This window comes from Quercus robur, chromosome 2 (assembly GCF_932294415.1).
Source record: "Quercus robur chromosome 2, dhQueRobu3.1, whole genome shotgun sequence".
Taxonomy (NCBI): Eukaryota; Viridiplantae; Streptophyta; class Magnoliopsida; order Fagales; family Fagaceae; genus Quercus; species Quercus robur.
In genome coordinates, this window is record NC_065535.1 from 8,089,961 (window position 1) to 8,105,797 (window position 15,837).

Here is a 15,837-nt window from a genome sequence, read left to right on the forward strand (position 1 = left end):
CCCCTAGCCAATCCATTTTTTTTATAAATTTGAATTTAGTTTTTTTTTAATTTTTCTTTTCTTTTTTTACTAGCCGACACAAGTACAATCAATCTATATGGACAAATTCGTTATATCGAATCGTTACGTCAAAATAAAAGTATTTGATTAATCTAAATTCATGTAATTTATTAATTATTAAAATTCTCTTCTGATCAACCGTCAACTTGAATGGGAATTTTTCTATATAATAATAACATAAAAGGGGAATGTTAAATTAAAAGATTAGTTTTATTATTTTTAAATAGTTTAAACTTTTGATATAATTGATAATTTAAAAATATTATAGTTTAAAGTTCTTTTATTAAAAATTTTTTAATCATAATATCTACTAAAAAAATTATGCAAAAACAAGGAATTTTAAAAGAATAGATTTTAAGTGAAAAATATTAAGATCTAAAAAGTCAAATAAAATCAATATTTTAATATATTAGAATAACTTATTTTGATTGTCTTCAAAATGCATGGAGCATGTCCTCCTTGGCTCTTTTAAGAGGACGAGTCCTCCAAAGTCCAAAGGACTTAAATGGATTATGAAAAATGGACAAATTATTAAATTATGGACTAACCAGTAGATACCACCAGGACTAATATTTGGTTTTCATTACCCCAATACCCCCACCACATCCAAAAATTTCTCTCTTCCAATCCACTCTTGGTGCAAATTAAATTCCTTGTCTAAATTCAATACTGAATATACCCCATCCCCATGGAGTAACATCTTTGATTTCACTATTTGGTTAGGGCATAATTCCCTAGTTTTTAAGGGTCAAAATATCCCTCCTCATATCCTAAGAAAGAACTCTCTGTCCCATGCAATCAAATTCTACTTCTTAAGTAATATTCCAGCACAATCTATACACATCTAAACTCATATAGATATATTGGACACCAGCACAAATCCCTCTCATTACTATTAACATAGGTGGAAGTTTCTAAAGGTAATCCTGGTAATTCAGGAGCCAACGGTATCATTCAGAACTGTAATGGTGAATTGTTATGGGGCTTCTCTTTAAATTCAGGAATCTCCAATAATACAACAGTTGAGCTCTAGGCTATCCGGGAAGGTCTAATACAACAGATTGACTCTTTATTAGCTGCTAAATGGGTAAAAGACCCCAAACCTGGAATATACTCCTGAGTAGCATCTCAAAGGGAGAGAAATCTTATACGACACATACCCCAAACCTTTTTGTTGTAATTTTTGTGCTGGGATTATATGAATTTTGTTTCATCTCGTAATGTGTGTTCAAATAATGCTCTTAATGTTTGTTGGATTATGCGTAGTCAGTTTATCTTTTGTTTTGTAAACAAGGGTATAGCTACTCTTGAAAATTTTGGATTGAGTCCCATTTCTATTCTTTTTTTTTTTTTTTTAAATTTATGAACAAAAAAAATGGGTAAAGGAGAGCAACCAAAGTTAGCATCTTTCACCTGGGTGTGACCATAATTACAATTTACCCACCGAGCCCAAGTTTACAGAAGCAAAGGATCTGGATGAGCCATAGTTGTGCATCCAACCCCATCAAGGACATTAGTGAGCATGAGCTAAGAACATAGAGTTAACATCCCACTTTTATGCACCCAAAAAAAAAAAAAAAAAAGTCCTCTTGGTGGACATGATTTCAATATAGAGAGCTTGTACGATGACAATTGGCGCAAAACATAAGTGTCACAAGAAGTGGGCCTAAGTAAGTAATTATCAGACCCCAATGAGTCATAATTGTCTCAACATGTATGTTGTACAAACAGGAATCAACCTTCCTCTGAAATAGTTTTAGATTTTGGACTCTCTCCTCTCAAGAGAGAACTGCAAAGTACTACAAACAAAAAAATTAAAGCAAGGCAGTAACGTTTCCACGGTCAAGCAGAGAAATATTTGGTATTATTCGACCTCCAAGACACTATCAGCCTCTTCTTTTAAGACAAGAAAAAAAAAAAAAAAAAAAAAAAAGTCATAAGGGTATTATCTGTGATCGATTAGGAAATCTAAGTTGAAGTTTTACGTGGTAAGTTGATGCATCCACATCAGTTGGTAATTGGGTATGATCAGCCTGTGCAAAAACAGCAAACCCACGTGCAAAAGCAAAAGACCCAGTTCCACCTACCACAGTGAGTTCTTCTCTGTCCTTATGAGCAACATGCTTGGCCTCAACACTAAGGCTACCTGAATACTCTTTAGTGTCAAAGCTCAGATATATGATATTGAAAGCCGAGTGTGCAAACTGTTCCACAGGAACTATGAAGCCCTGGGCTTTTCCCACAACCCTGGAAGTGTTTTCTGGTCCCTCTGTTAGCATATGGTGGAAAATAAAGGCTTCAGCATCATCTGATTTTGTCACGGGTTGAGTGTTGGAGCTAGCAACTTGTGGTTGTTGTATGTACAAAGACAAGGCTAGCCAAGGTGGTTTTGTGTTATTCTTTGATGGCTTTTTGTGGGACATGGGAGAGAGCAAAGCCAAGAGAATGACTGCCAGTATGGCTAAGGAAACTGTTGTGCAAAATATGACTCTAGGAAGCATCTTGCACCAACGAGATTGGAGTTGGGGTTTGAATTTGGTTTCTATAAGATCACTTTAATACTTCAATAGGTGAGATAAACTTGCTCCTCATTGTTAATGGTTTTGGCCACCTAATCCACTCTTCCAATACCAAAACTGGTAAACCTAAACCAATTATGAATCTGCATGCTTTCCTGAAGAGTTAGTGGAACCTTATGGCTAAAATCCAAAATGTGGATCTCGAATGCACATATTTTGAGATGCATAAATCATATCTTCTCATTTTTTGCCCATTAGAGAAGAACAAAACAAAACCTCACCTTAAAAGAAATCTCTTCCTCATTATACTACCTTTGAATTCAGGGCACAAACATTTATGTTGGGATTCTCCACAGACAGAGCAAGTGTGCATTCTTGAGATTCCCCAGCACCTAAGAACAAATTAAAGATTAGCGTAAAATAATAATATAAAAAAATGGTCTTCCCCCTTCATATACACTGCATATGTGATGTATAATTTTTTGAAAAGACTAACCTCAAGTGATCAATTGAATGGACTGATATGGTTAATCACTTTGCCCCTAGCAAAATCAAACATCATGTAGAAAAGATGATCCAAAGTCATGGAAGAAAGCAGCATTGAGACAATGGATGCATTTATCTATGAAAGTATGCCAATAGGCTATATATACACTTTATTTTTTGGTGCCAAAATCCTAGCAAGGTAACACCTCGGAATTGCTGAATGAACACAAGGCTATACAAGCCATTTGCATGCCTTATTGATACACAAAGACTTCAAAGCACAAGATATTTGACACAAACATTTTACAGTTCACAACTTATAATGAAATATAAAACGGCAGCATCTCAGTGCAAACTGGCACCTCCAGGTACAGGACCCTTTGGGATGTAAATCTTGCTGTGTCTTCTGCAAACTGGCAAGAGAGATTTTCATTAAATCAAACTTAGCCACTTAAGCTGCTAAGCAGCAAAAATAAAATAAAAAAAGATTCCTGAAGACGTGAGGAATAGATTTTTATCATGTGCTAAGAATGCAAAACAATTAATTGAAAAACTACAATATTTCAATGGAATCCAACAATTATAAAGATAAATTATTTGAACTCTGAAATCCCAGGTCTTCTCTATTGCCAAATATTAGGTGACAAGATCTCAATCAGCAACAATCTAAGTTCACAAATTATGACACAAAGTAAATGTATCTTAGAAGCTTGATAAAAAATTATAAATAAATAAATAAATTCATAAATGCATAAATGCATATAGAACACAAAGTTTGATCAGAAACTATGTTTTGTTTAAGCTACTTCAGGACACAAATTTTCTCAAGCCCATTAATTCAGGACACATATTCTCCATACTTTATCCATTTAATAGATGGCTAATTACCACTGCGCACCATTAGCATGATGGTCACTCCACAAGTACGAAGTTCTTGTGAGATGGGAGAGTAAGGTAAGAGCCGGGGTTCAAGTCTCCGAGAAGCTGCAAGAATCAGAAATAACCAATGAAGTACATTACACCAAGAATCAAAGCATAACTACTATCGCATCATGCTTAGGCAAAGAAAGAAGCCTCAGTTTAAGAATTCTACAAAAACATTACTATCAGTTAATATAATAAAACCTAAAAGGAATCTGAAAATAGAAAAAGGAACACCAAATTAATCCTTATCGGACTGATAGTGTAAGTGCACCATTCAATGCAAAGGAGCATAAATTTTCAACCAAAGCAAGTAATTTATCCATGGGAACTGAGATATTATTAGTTCCCTCCACTTCAAACAAATTTACACCATTTGTGGATAATGTTTCTCTTTATAAGTCAATCTCATAGGACACATGGCACTTAAATAAAAATCAACCCAACAACATAATGGCATCACTTTCCATGAGACTCTAAATGGGATATCTCCACAATCTGTATATATATGCCCACCAAATATATAAAATAAATAAATAAAGACAGGACAGGATAAAGCAAGAGCCCGTATTATTTTTCCCTGGCAACCATTGGCTACAAACTTTGTTAATTTACCTGTCCTACAAAAATAAGAGGCATTACCATATTCGGATTGAATGAGCAAAAAATTAAACAAGACAGGACAGATGAAAAATAATTGCTAGGGAAATTTTAAACCCTCACCAGGTGGGACATTGAATTTATGGCTGCCCAGAAAAGCGAAGCCTAACAAAAACAGGCCCAAGAATTATAAAGAATTAAAAGAGCCAAAAATTGTACAATTCTTATGATTGCAAGAGAGAACGATGAAAGTGGGACAAAAAGAGAGCTTATCACTATATCAAACTCAGCCACTTCTGCTAAGTACCTGTTGATGCCCACATTGGCAAGGAGGCCAATAACAGGAAGAAGCCCAATAATATTGGAGAAAAAAAGTTAGTAAATTGAAAAGAAAACCATTAAGCACGAATGGCAGGAATAATGGACCATAAGCCTAAAAAATAGCAAAAGGGTCTCAAAGAAAACAAGTGAGCCCAAAGGAGCTCAGAAAAAGAAATGGTAAACCTATGGACATTATAAGAAATAGAAAACAAGAAAGAATGGGACAAAGAAGCCCAAAGTAAAGAATTAAGTAAATAAGGGGTTGGAGAAAAAGCCCATAAACCCCAAAATTAAAGGAAAAGCCCAGGAAAACCCAAAAGAATTAGCAAAAACCTATGGGAATGAAGAATTGGAATGGGCCTAGGATGCCCAAGGAGATGAAACAGCTGAGGATGCCCAAAAGAATCAAATGGGCCAAGGAAGCCCGGAAGCAATGAAATGGGCCAAGGAAGCCCAAAAACAGCATGAGTACTAGCCCAATAATAATGCTAGACTATTGGAATTGAGCAAAAGAAAAGCATACAGCAGGCCCAAAAGAGGCCCAGTAAGCACAAGTTAAATAATAGCATGGCAGGAATAACAGGATAGCATGGCAGAAGTATTAAATGACCCACAAAAAGGGTAAGGAATGGATTAGAGAAGGAAAAGCCCACGAACAAACAAGACCCAGCCCAGGAAAGAAGTAAGATATAAAGAATGAAAGTTCAGAGACTCATTCACGCCATAAGAGGTCAAGAACAAGTAGCAGAATGTGCAGAAGAGCCCTCAGGTCATGACAAACACATGAACAGCAGACAAGCCATAGATACACATGGAAGTGGAACACACACAAGACTCAGGCACCACCAACTTGTATCTAGCCAATACAGGAGTGATGGGCCATGAGTCAAAGGTAAGAGAATGTATGGTCTAGCGATGGGGAGAAAGGGAGAGCTTATTCTGGGGTTCCCGCTCAAGCTCTTTTGGGGGAAATGTTCTACTGGGATGACATGCCCCCCAAAAGAGGGAAAGATGAGTTAGAATCACTAGGTGCATGCCATGAGGGATGGTGAGAAATAATACCCACCCTTATCCGTATGGGAATGCCACGGTGAACAAAAAAACAAAATAAGACTCTTTGTTTGGGAATGGGATGTGGCACGGCCAAGACAGATAAGCAATGATGGCTGGGTAGCTGACAGACTAGTGGGTGATCTGAGAAGGACACCCACACTAGGACAAAAACGGTTAAGAGAATAGTAAAAACCCGACATGACAAAAACGATTAAGAAGTAAAATAGTAAAAACCTGACACAGCAGGTAGTATAAAAAGGGCCTTAGCCGTGCATGGGGGGACAGAACAAGGGAACAAGAGAGTGAAAGATAGAGCAAAAAACTTAAAAAGGAAAAAGGAATTAGAAAGAAAAGAAAAACAGAGAGTAAGTAAAAGTGTAATAGTGGGCATGCAATAATAGGCTATTCCCTTCTCTCCCTCTAAAAGCCTACCATCTAGTAATAATTAAGGAATCTAAGGATAAGCCATTTAGGCACATTCTCTTAAAGTGGGTAATTTCCGTGGCAAAATTTTCCTATGAGATTGCCCACATTGAAGAGTGGTTCCCTTCCTAGACTTAACTCTATAGAGAAATCAAGCATGGTAGACTGACCATTCTCCCTTTTTTATTTCATTGATCAAGCATTAGTGTGATTTTCATTTCCTCATTGTTATCATCCTAATCATGTTGCATTTATGTTGCATTTATATTATTGCATTGCATCTTCCTTTATTAAGATCATCATTTAATATTTTTTGTGTTCTGACTGACAGTAAGCATATTCTTTTTTATTTTTGTCATATTACACCTGTCTGCCATGACTATTTTGTAACAGTTTCCTCTGCCGTTGGCATGTGACTAACGTTTTAGTGAAGGGGTTTTAGTTTATGCACAAGCTGGCTTGGGGTGGGTGTGTTGCAGTCAAACCAGTCCTAACTCTCATACCCAAAACCATTGGGCCATAGTGTGGTAGGAGGTAGCCCAACCCGCAGTTGCGAAAAAGGCCCACCACAATACCCAAAAAGAAAATACCGGTTCCTGTAGACTTAATGAGGAATAGATTTTTAACATGCACAAAGAATGTCAAAACAGCAAATAAAAAGAACTACTATATTTCGGCATAATCCAACATATATAAAGATAAATACTTATAACACTAAAAGCCTAGCTCTTCCCTGTTGCCAGATTTTTGGTGACATGGAAATGAATCAACAACAATCCAACATAACAAATAATGACACGAATCCAGAAATATAAAGTGAATTCCATGTAACTCCCTAAAAGTCCAACTACTGCTAAGAGAAGAGAAAGCAAAACCTGTATTTTTTTGCCTTTATAACCAAATTCAGGTCACACATGGCTATATTACTACCCCACACCAGGGGCAGAGGGGGGGGGGGGGGGGGCAAGTGCCCACCCTGAACTTCCAAATTTTTTCACTGCTAATATAGTACATATATCATTATGCCCTCCCTGACAAAAGAAGACACTAGGCGTAGTTGTGCACAAAAAGTAGATTCTACTGCTATAGGAAATCATGTGGGAGACCCACCTAATAATGATTTGGAAAAAAAAAAAAAAAAGATTCTACAGCAAAATGAAATAAGAATCACACAACGTCATCCTACTGCCATAAGGAAATAGAAAATCATGTGGGAATGGGACCCACCTAATAATGATTATAAAAAAAAAAATTTTAAAAAAATCCTACAGCAAAACAAAATAGGAAAGATATATTCAAGACTATTGAGTGTGAACAAATCATGCAGTGGTTTCAAAATATGAAAAATCGTCGAGAGCAATTTAGTAAATTAAGCTAGGTGTGAAAAGACAAATTAAAGTTTAGATTTTATGTTAGATTCTATATGACAATTACATTAGCATATAGTTGTCTATCTATTTTGTTATTAATATTGATTAGTTTTTTTACTTTTAATCTTGCCCCTCCAACCTAAATTCCTGACTCCGCCACTGCCCCACACCACTAAGAGGCATCACAGGATTAAATTGAGAATTCATTATTGAGGTTGCCAACACAAAATGACCAAAAATTAAATAAGACAGCAAGAAAAAGGAACAAAAATTACCATAGAAGTTTCAAAACCTCACTTAGGAGACTGGAACTTATAACTCGCCTAGGAAAAGCAGTCACACACCTATTAGAAAGGAATTAAAACAAGAAAAAACTATCCTTCAAATTCTTGTAATTGTAGTAGAGGAAAATGAAGTAACATAAAAAGGGAGGAAAAGAGAGCCTATTGCCAAATCAAACTCCACTGCTTAAGTTGCATACCACCAAAATGCAGCCTAAAATACACACAATCCAAGCACATTGTTTCTTTCACAAAGTCACTTCAAATTTTTAGGGTCATAATTACCAAGCCAACCAACAATAAGGGAAAGAAAAGTTGGCATATTTGGGCTCAAGAGAACTAAATTGAACTAGAAAAACCGACTTTGCAGCAACACACACCTGAAAAAGCTCCCAAGGACCAAAACCTATAACATAAGTCGAACAAATAATAGAATTAAGTTCAAGGAAATGGTATATTAAAAGACTCATAAGCAAAATATGAGATCAAGAGAGAAATTTAAAATTTCCTCTTCAGTAGACATATCAAGAATAAAATAGTCTTTGAACTAACCAGCATACAAAGAGAATTGCAGGAACTATGTAAGTGTTCATCACAAAAGAAAAAAATAAACATCATCCACACATAAAGAACTTTACACACTTATGCACCTCTAGTAGCAAATCGATTTATTCAAAAGTTTGCTGCAACAAAACCTTAATAAAAATAAAAAACCACACCAAATCTATATTATAAATGGAACAAGGAACTAGTATTACTTTTGAGGGAACAATATATTAGATGTATGCACAAAAGGTGAAATCAAGAGAACAAGAGGAGTTCTAAAATTTAGACCCATAATTACCACCAAGCCAACAATAAGGAAAAGGAAAATTTACATATTTATTCTCCTACATAAGAAACAAATTGATCTACAGAAGCTTGCTGCAACAAACACCTTTAAAAATAAAAATCCCACGCACCAAAATCTATTAAATAAATGGAACGAAGTCACACAAAAGAAAAAAATAAACATCATCCACACATAAAGAACTTTACACACTTATGCACCTCTAGTAGCAAATCGATCTATACAGAAGTTTGCTGCAACAAAACCTTAATAAAAATAAAAAACCGCACCAAAATCTATATAATAAATGGAACAAGGAACTAGTATTACTTTCAAGGGAACAATATATTAGAAGATGTATGCACAAAAAGTGAAATCAAGAGAACAAGAGAAGAGTTTTAAATTTTAGATCCATAATTACCAGCCAACAACAATAAGGAAAAGGAAACTTTACATATTTATTCTCCCATAGAATAAACAAATTGATCTATAGAAGCTTGCTGCAACAAAAACCTTTAAAAATAAAAACCCCACGCACCAAAATCTATTAAATAAATGGAATGAAGTCATTCCTTAACTTTTGTTAATCTACTGGTCCCTTGACAAATGTCTTAAAAAGAAGCCATGCACCAAGTCATTCCTAGAAAACCTAACTCATGCCAATAACAATAGGATAAAGCAAAAAACTTTACTATTTTCCCTCAGCAACCATATTAAGGTCACGATCTTTGTTAATCTACCTGTCCCTCAACATTAGGAGGAATTACCATATTAGTAGAATAACCAAAATTTAAACAAAAGAAGACAAAGAAACAAGAAGAATTGCATGGGAAATTTCAAGCCCTCACTAGTTGAGACATGAATTTATAGCTGTCCAGGAAACCAAACCCTAAGAGAAGAAGTTACAAGCCGAAGTATTAGAAAGAATCAAAACAAGCCAAAAAATTTATAATTCTTACGATTGCAAAAGAGAATAATGAAAGTGGGAGGAAAAGAGGGCTTATCACCAAATGAAATTCAGTTTCTTAAGCTGCTAAACCAAAAACAAAAAACTCATTTCCTATAGATTGGATTTTTAGCATGCAAATTGCATAAGTTGCGAAACAACAAATGAAAGAACAATATATTTCAAAAGAAATTAAAACAAGGCAAAAGTATTTTAACTTCTCATGATTGCAAAAGACAATAATGAAAGCAGGAGGAAAAAAGAGACCATCATCTAATCAAGCTTGGTTGCTTAAGCTACCAAGCACAGGAAAAAAAAACCAGTTCCTGTAGACATATAAGGGATATATTTTTAACATGCACAAAGAATCACAGGAGTTGCAAAACAAGGACAAGCAAATCAATTAGCAACAACCCAAGCAAACAAATCATGAAGCATAGCATGACCAGACGGACGCATCAACTTCCTGCATTAGCAAATTGAAAAATATAGAATACCAACTATACAGTTCAGGACAACTTTACATTACAAGAATGTTGAATTCAAAATAAGAGCAAGTCTACTCAAAAGCATGCTTCATTGGGAAGCAACAATAACAAATCAACCTTGGTTAAAGCACCACAAGCAAATGCACCACCCCTGGAATTAAAAAAACCATGCTAATGCAGCCTGGGAAGCATAAAATCCAAGCTTGAAAAATAAAAATCTAAATTTACAAATAAGCATCATTATTTTAGGAAAAAATGATTACAAAGAAAGAATGAATATATAACCCCCAAAAGGTCAAGCAACTGGTTAAGGGAGAAAAAATATCAAAAGTATAATCTAAAACACAGAGGCACAAAAGGTTATGATGAATAACTATGCTCAATATAAATCTCTTTTTTTTTTTCAAAAATATATAAATTTTTTAAGCCATTATAGTGGTAAAACTCGCTCATAAATATCTTAGTCCTATACTTTGTTGAGGTCTAAAAGGATCACAGTGAGAGAAGCCCAAAAGAGTGAGCCAAGCCCAAAAGAAAATAAGCCAAGTCCAAAGAAGCAAGTGCAAGGGGACCACGAAAGAAAAAGGCAGGCCCAGGAGGCTAGAAGCCCAAAAGAAGAAACATTAAGAAGGAAAAGAAACTCACAGCAAGAGACCAAATAGCCAGGATCCTCAGCAACCATCAAGAGGCGCGGATCCTTCCAGGCGCATAGTCAAAAGAAGATTAAGACAGCTCGAAAGAAAATGACAAGAAAAGAAAATAAGAAACAGAGCAGAAGCCACAAGCGCCAAAAGACCCAGCAAAAAAAGAAGAAATAACCAGCGACCTCTCATGGCACAAGTAGGAAGCGTCTCGGGGAACCAAAACAGAGAAATACGAAAAGGGGAATGGCAACAGGTGACTTTCAAGTCGGTGGAATGGGATTCCGCCCAGATGAGAAAAAAGGGCAAAAGGGGAACTGTCAAACGGTGAGACCGAGAAGGGCATACCTCAGCACATCCCGAAGAAGGTAACCAGCCATGGACTTTCAAAGGAATCAAAGCTGAAAGGGGGAAAGAATGAGAAAAACAGGAAATAGAACCTGCCGAGTGATGGGCAAGGAACAGGCTCTGTTAACCATAAGACGAAACAGGGGAACCAATGGTTCCCCTGGGATGCCAGAATCTCACTATAAAAGGAGGGGTAGGTTACGAAGACAAGGCAGAGATTTTTGGAGAGAAAAAACTATTAGTAGAGTTTTGTAAAAGAAGGGAAAACTGTGGGAAAATTAATAATATTGCTTCCCGGTATCCTGTAAAAAGCCACTATTGCACATACTCAGATTCAAAGAGAATCAAATTTTGCAAGTTTTGAAGGCTGAAATAGCCACTGAAGACTGTAATTTTTGAGCTTGATTGAACCTTGTATCACGTCTTAGTGAGCATTCTGTAACCATAACAAAGAACATATTAATAAAATATGTCTCAGTGATTCAAAGACACTTATAACATTATTTTGTGCTCCTTTGTTGATCATGTTCTCTGAATTTACCTTGTTGTTTTGATATGTCTTTCAATACGAATATCCTTACTTGTCATTTTACGTGTATTATAGGAAGCATCCCCTGTGCATCACTTGATTCTTAAACAGCCTGTTAGCTGCGGTGAGTCAAGGCCCGGTCCACCAAACCACTTATTAGGCCCGGGATCCTTGGGCCTAAGTGTCACAAAAAAAAGGCACTCTCACATACTTAAACCTTCAAATTTTAGGATAGTAGTACTGAAATCAAGAGATAGAGAGAGCTTATTGCCTTAGGTCCCTAACAAACTACATCACCCAAGTAGAGTACCAAATCGATTTACATAAGTCAATTTTGCTGCAACAAATGCCTTGAAAAGCAACCAACCACCAAAATCTATCAAATAAATTGACCAAGTAGTATCACATTTGGGTGAATAGTGTTAAAAGACTTGAGAGAAATCAAGAAAAGGGAAGAGTTTGCCTATTGTTGCAATCAACACAGCACATACTCTTGCTCAAGTACAAGAAACTCCAAATCACAATTTCCCCTCCTGCAGACATATCGTTATTAAAAATATCAAACATCAACCTCACAAAACTACAAAACAAACATTAGCAGCTTATAATCTTTGTCTCCATGCTATTCTCGATTGGTCATGTGCTCTTCTCACAAGGGCGTGGAGTAGCCATCATGAAGTACTTGTCTCTAATAAGAGTGGTGGATCTCCTTGTAGACTTCCACTAGGGTGAAGCGGCTTATGTAACAACTCTATCTTTCATGGTTCAAATTTAACTATGCAACAGGATAATTGAGAAAACTAACAAGAAGCATGATCAAAATCCCAGGTCACTTAATGAATAAGAACTCAAAAATACCTTAATCTAATACTTAAAACCTCCACCACTCAAACGAAGAAAATTTAAATCTATCTACTCCTTTCTAAAACCAAGCATGGTGAGTCAATTCTGGTGGGGGCAGAAAAAAGAAGAGAAGAAAATGGTTTGGCTAAGTTGGGATAAGCTGTCTCTCCTCAAGGAAAGGGGGGGGGGGGGGGAGATAGGATTTAGGGACCTCAAAACGTTTAACAAAGCCCTCCTAGCCAAACAAGGTTGGCGACTACAAACCCACCCTAATTCTCTAATTTATAGGGTCTTCAAGGCAAAGTATTTCCTGGACTACAATTTTGTCCAAGCTACACTAGGTCGAAACCCATCCTATGCATGGAGGAGCATCATGACAGCCCAGGAAGTTGTGAAAAAGGGTATGAAATGGCATGTAGGGAATGGAGATAGCATCCTCTTATGGTCGGATAAATGGCTACCTTCACCAGCCTCACAAAAAATCTTGATTCCTACGATTCACATCCTGCCTGATGATGCTAAAGTTAGTGCCCTTATTGACTTTGAGAAGAAAGAGTGGCATGTGCAGCTGGTCAGACAAGTGTTAGGGACTGAGGAGGCAGATTTGGTACTAGGGATACCTTTGAGCATGCACCTACCACCGGATAGATGCATATGGGATGGTAATCCTAATGGTAAATTTACAGTAAGGAGTGCTTACAAGATTCTAATGGAGGGGCTTGGTAAGGGCAGCGAAGGGGAGAGCTCTGATGGAACGATGATGAAGCAAATCTGGAGGTCTATTTGGGGTATGAAGACTCCAAACAAAATCAGAAGTTTTGCTTGGAAGGCTTGCCAAGGCATCCTAGCAATCAAAGAAAACCTGAAGAGAAGACATGTCATAGCTGATGATCTCTGTGAGTCCTGTGGAAAGGAGACAAGAAACGACAGCCACTTGTTCTGGTTTTGTGATAAGGCTACTGAGGTATGGAGCAAATGCAAACTGGTTTTTCCCTTCCAAATTGAGAAAAGATGGAACTTCATTGATGTGATATGGCAGATTATTAGGCTAAGCCCCACAATCTCTAACTTGTTGGAGAAAACAATGACTGTGTGTTGGGAAATCTGGAAAAATAGAAACGTGTTTAGGCATGGTGGCACACGAAAACCAGGTAGAGTAATTGCTCATAATGCTATTGCATTGGTTGAGGAATATCAATCTGCAAATGAAGTGGTTTGCCCCCTTAACCCCTCTGAAGCAATCAAGTGGCACCCACCCAAAAGTCCTAGATACAAGCTGAATATAGATGGAGCTGTGTTCACAGGTCAGAAAGCATCAAGAATGGACATGTTGGTAAGGGACTTAGAAGGCAGAGTCATGGTAGCTATAAGCAGAAGGTTCCCAGCACCCTTGGCAGCGTTGGAGATCGAGGCAAAGACTATGGAAGCAGCAACAATTTTTGCATGGGAAATGGGCTTCAGAGAAGTTATATTTGAGACAGATTCCATGATTCTTTGCAAGTCTCTCTTGGGCACATTAGAACCTCCCTCCTCCATTGAGACCATCATATCTAGCATTTTATCTTTAGTTCAAAATTTCAGTTTTTTCAAGTTCTCTCATGTGAAAAGGCAAGGTAATAGGCCTGCCCACATTTTAGCACAATTTGCGAAACAGATTGGTGACTTTCAAGTTTGGTTGGAGGAAACTCCCAACCTCATTGAGTTCGCATGTACTCAGGATGTAACCATTTCATGTTCTAATTAATAAGAGAAGCAATGCCTTACCAAAAAAAAAAAAAAAAGACTTAACTCTTTTTTCTTTTTTGCATTAGAAAAAAGACTTTTAACTTTTTCTTTTTTAATACCCGGTTTCCCTTAACAATTTTTTTGCATTAAAAAAAAAAGACTTTAACTTCTCTTTTCTTTTTTTAATACCCGGTTTCCCTTGACCAAAAAAAAAAAATTGTAAAGAAAGAAAAGTGAAAACATTATAAACCCACGTAGGCACGTATGGTAGTACAAGAATCAAATTCAAAAAAAAAAAAAAAAAAAAAAATTGCCCGTATTCAATCTTTCAAACCCACCTTCACTGCCAATACCATTACCCACCCACCTGCACTTGAGTTCAAAACGGGGATTACCCACGTACAAGTTGGATTCAAATTTGAAATGAGGATTAGCCACATACGGTTATAATTACCATTTCCTTATCCCATCAAAGCACTACATATCAATTTATCTTGAATATGCATTACAAACCAATACGTCTGAAATCTTTCACTCTGACTACATCAACAAATTCAAGTTTGTTTAGGTCTCTCTCTCAAATTATTTAAATTCAAAACTAATTGGTTCATAATGGTTTCAGCATTGCAACACTACAGTCAAGCAATTTATGTGAAAACTCAGTTGAAATGGACTCTCTGACGAAGAAGCCCTTGGGAGTGAGTCACTGGAGAATATTTCCTACTGCGATAATGCCACCAAAAGTAGAGATTGAGGGATTCTTCACAGTAATAGAACGGTGTTGTTGGGTCAAAATAGTTCGTGGTTTTTTACTTTTGGTTTGAAATGAGTGTGTATTTTTTTTTTTTTTTCAGTATTTGGTTTATATTTGTTTTCCTTGCTCTATTATCATTATCTTTTCCATATCATTATCTTATCTTATCTTATTTTTTCTTTTCTTTTTTAATCTTTTTTTTTTTTTGTCAGTTTGATAAGTGTTTAATATTTTCTCTAATTAATGAGTTTTTTTAAAGAGTGGGAATGATATATATATTTTTGTCTTTTTTGTGGTTATTGGGATTGACTAATTATTTCAGTGTATGTGTACTAAGTGGTGCTCTCTCTTCCTCCTATTATTTTATTTTGTTGTTTTTCTTACATTTAAGCCTTACTCTCTATGTTTTTGTATTTTTTTTTAGGGTGACATATCAACAATTTTGTTAGATTGCATAACAGGCACATTGGATGAATTTATATTTGAGAAATAGTGAAACATCCTTGCTTAGATTATGATCACGATTCATGATATATAATTTTTTTTGAGAGATTATGGTCACAATTCATGATATATATACTGTAGGGACACAAAATCTTTAACGGCCCAACAACGATGTTGGGCGCGCACGCGGAAAGTCCCTCACAATAATATTTGTAGAGAGTGGGATTAAAAGGCCAGCGCTGGATCACAGGGGGAC

The 15,837-nt window shown here is 36.3% G+C and overlaps 1 protein-coding gene across 1 annotated transcript; it reads right to left on the minus strand.

Moving 5' to 3' along the window:
- Nucleotides 1-1,630: 1,630 nt before the first annotated feature.
- Nucleotides 1,631-4,155, minus strand: LOC126712166 (dirigent protein 8). The gene is made up of 3 exons (XM_050411378.1): nt 3,954-4,155; nt 3,076-3,478; nt 1,631-2,971 (listed from the first exon to the last, which is right to left on the minus strand). Exon 3 carries the CDS (start codon nt 2,559-2,561, stop codon nt 1,995-1,997), a length of 567 nt encoding a protein of 188 aa, XP_050267335.1. The 5' UTR covers nt 2,562-2,971; nt 3,076-3,478; nt 3,954-4,155; the 3' UTR covers nt 1,631-1,994.
- Nucleotides 4,156-15,837: the final 11,682 nt, after the last annotated feature.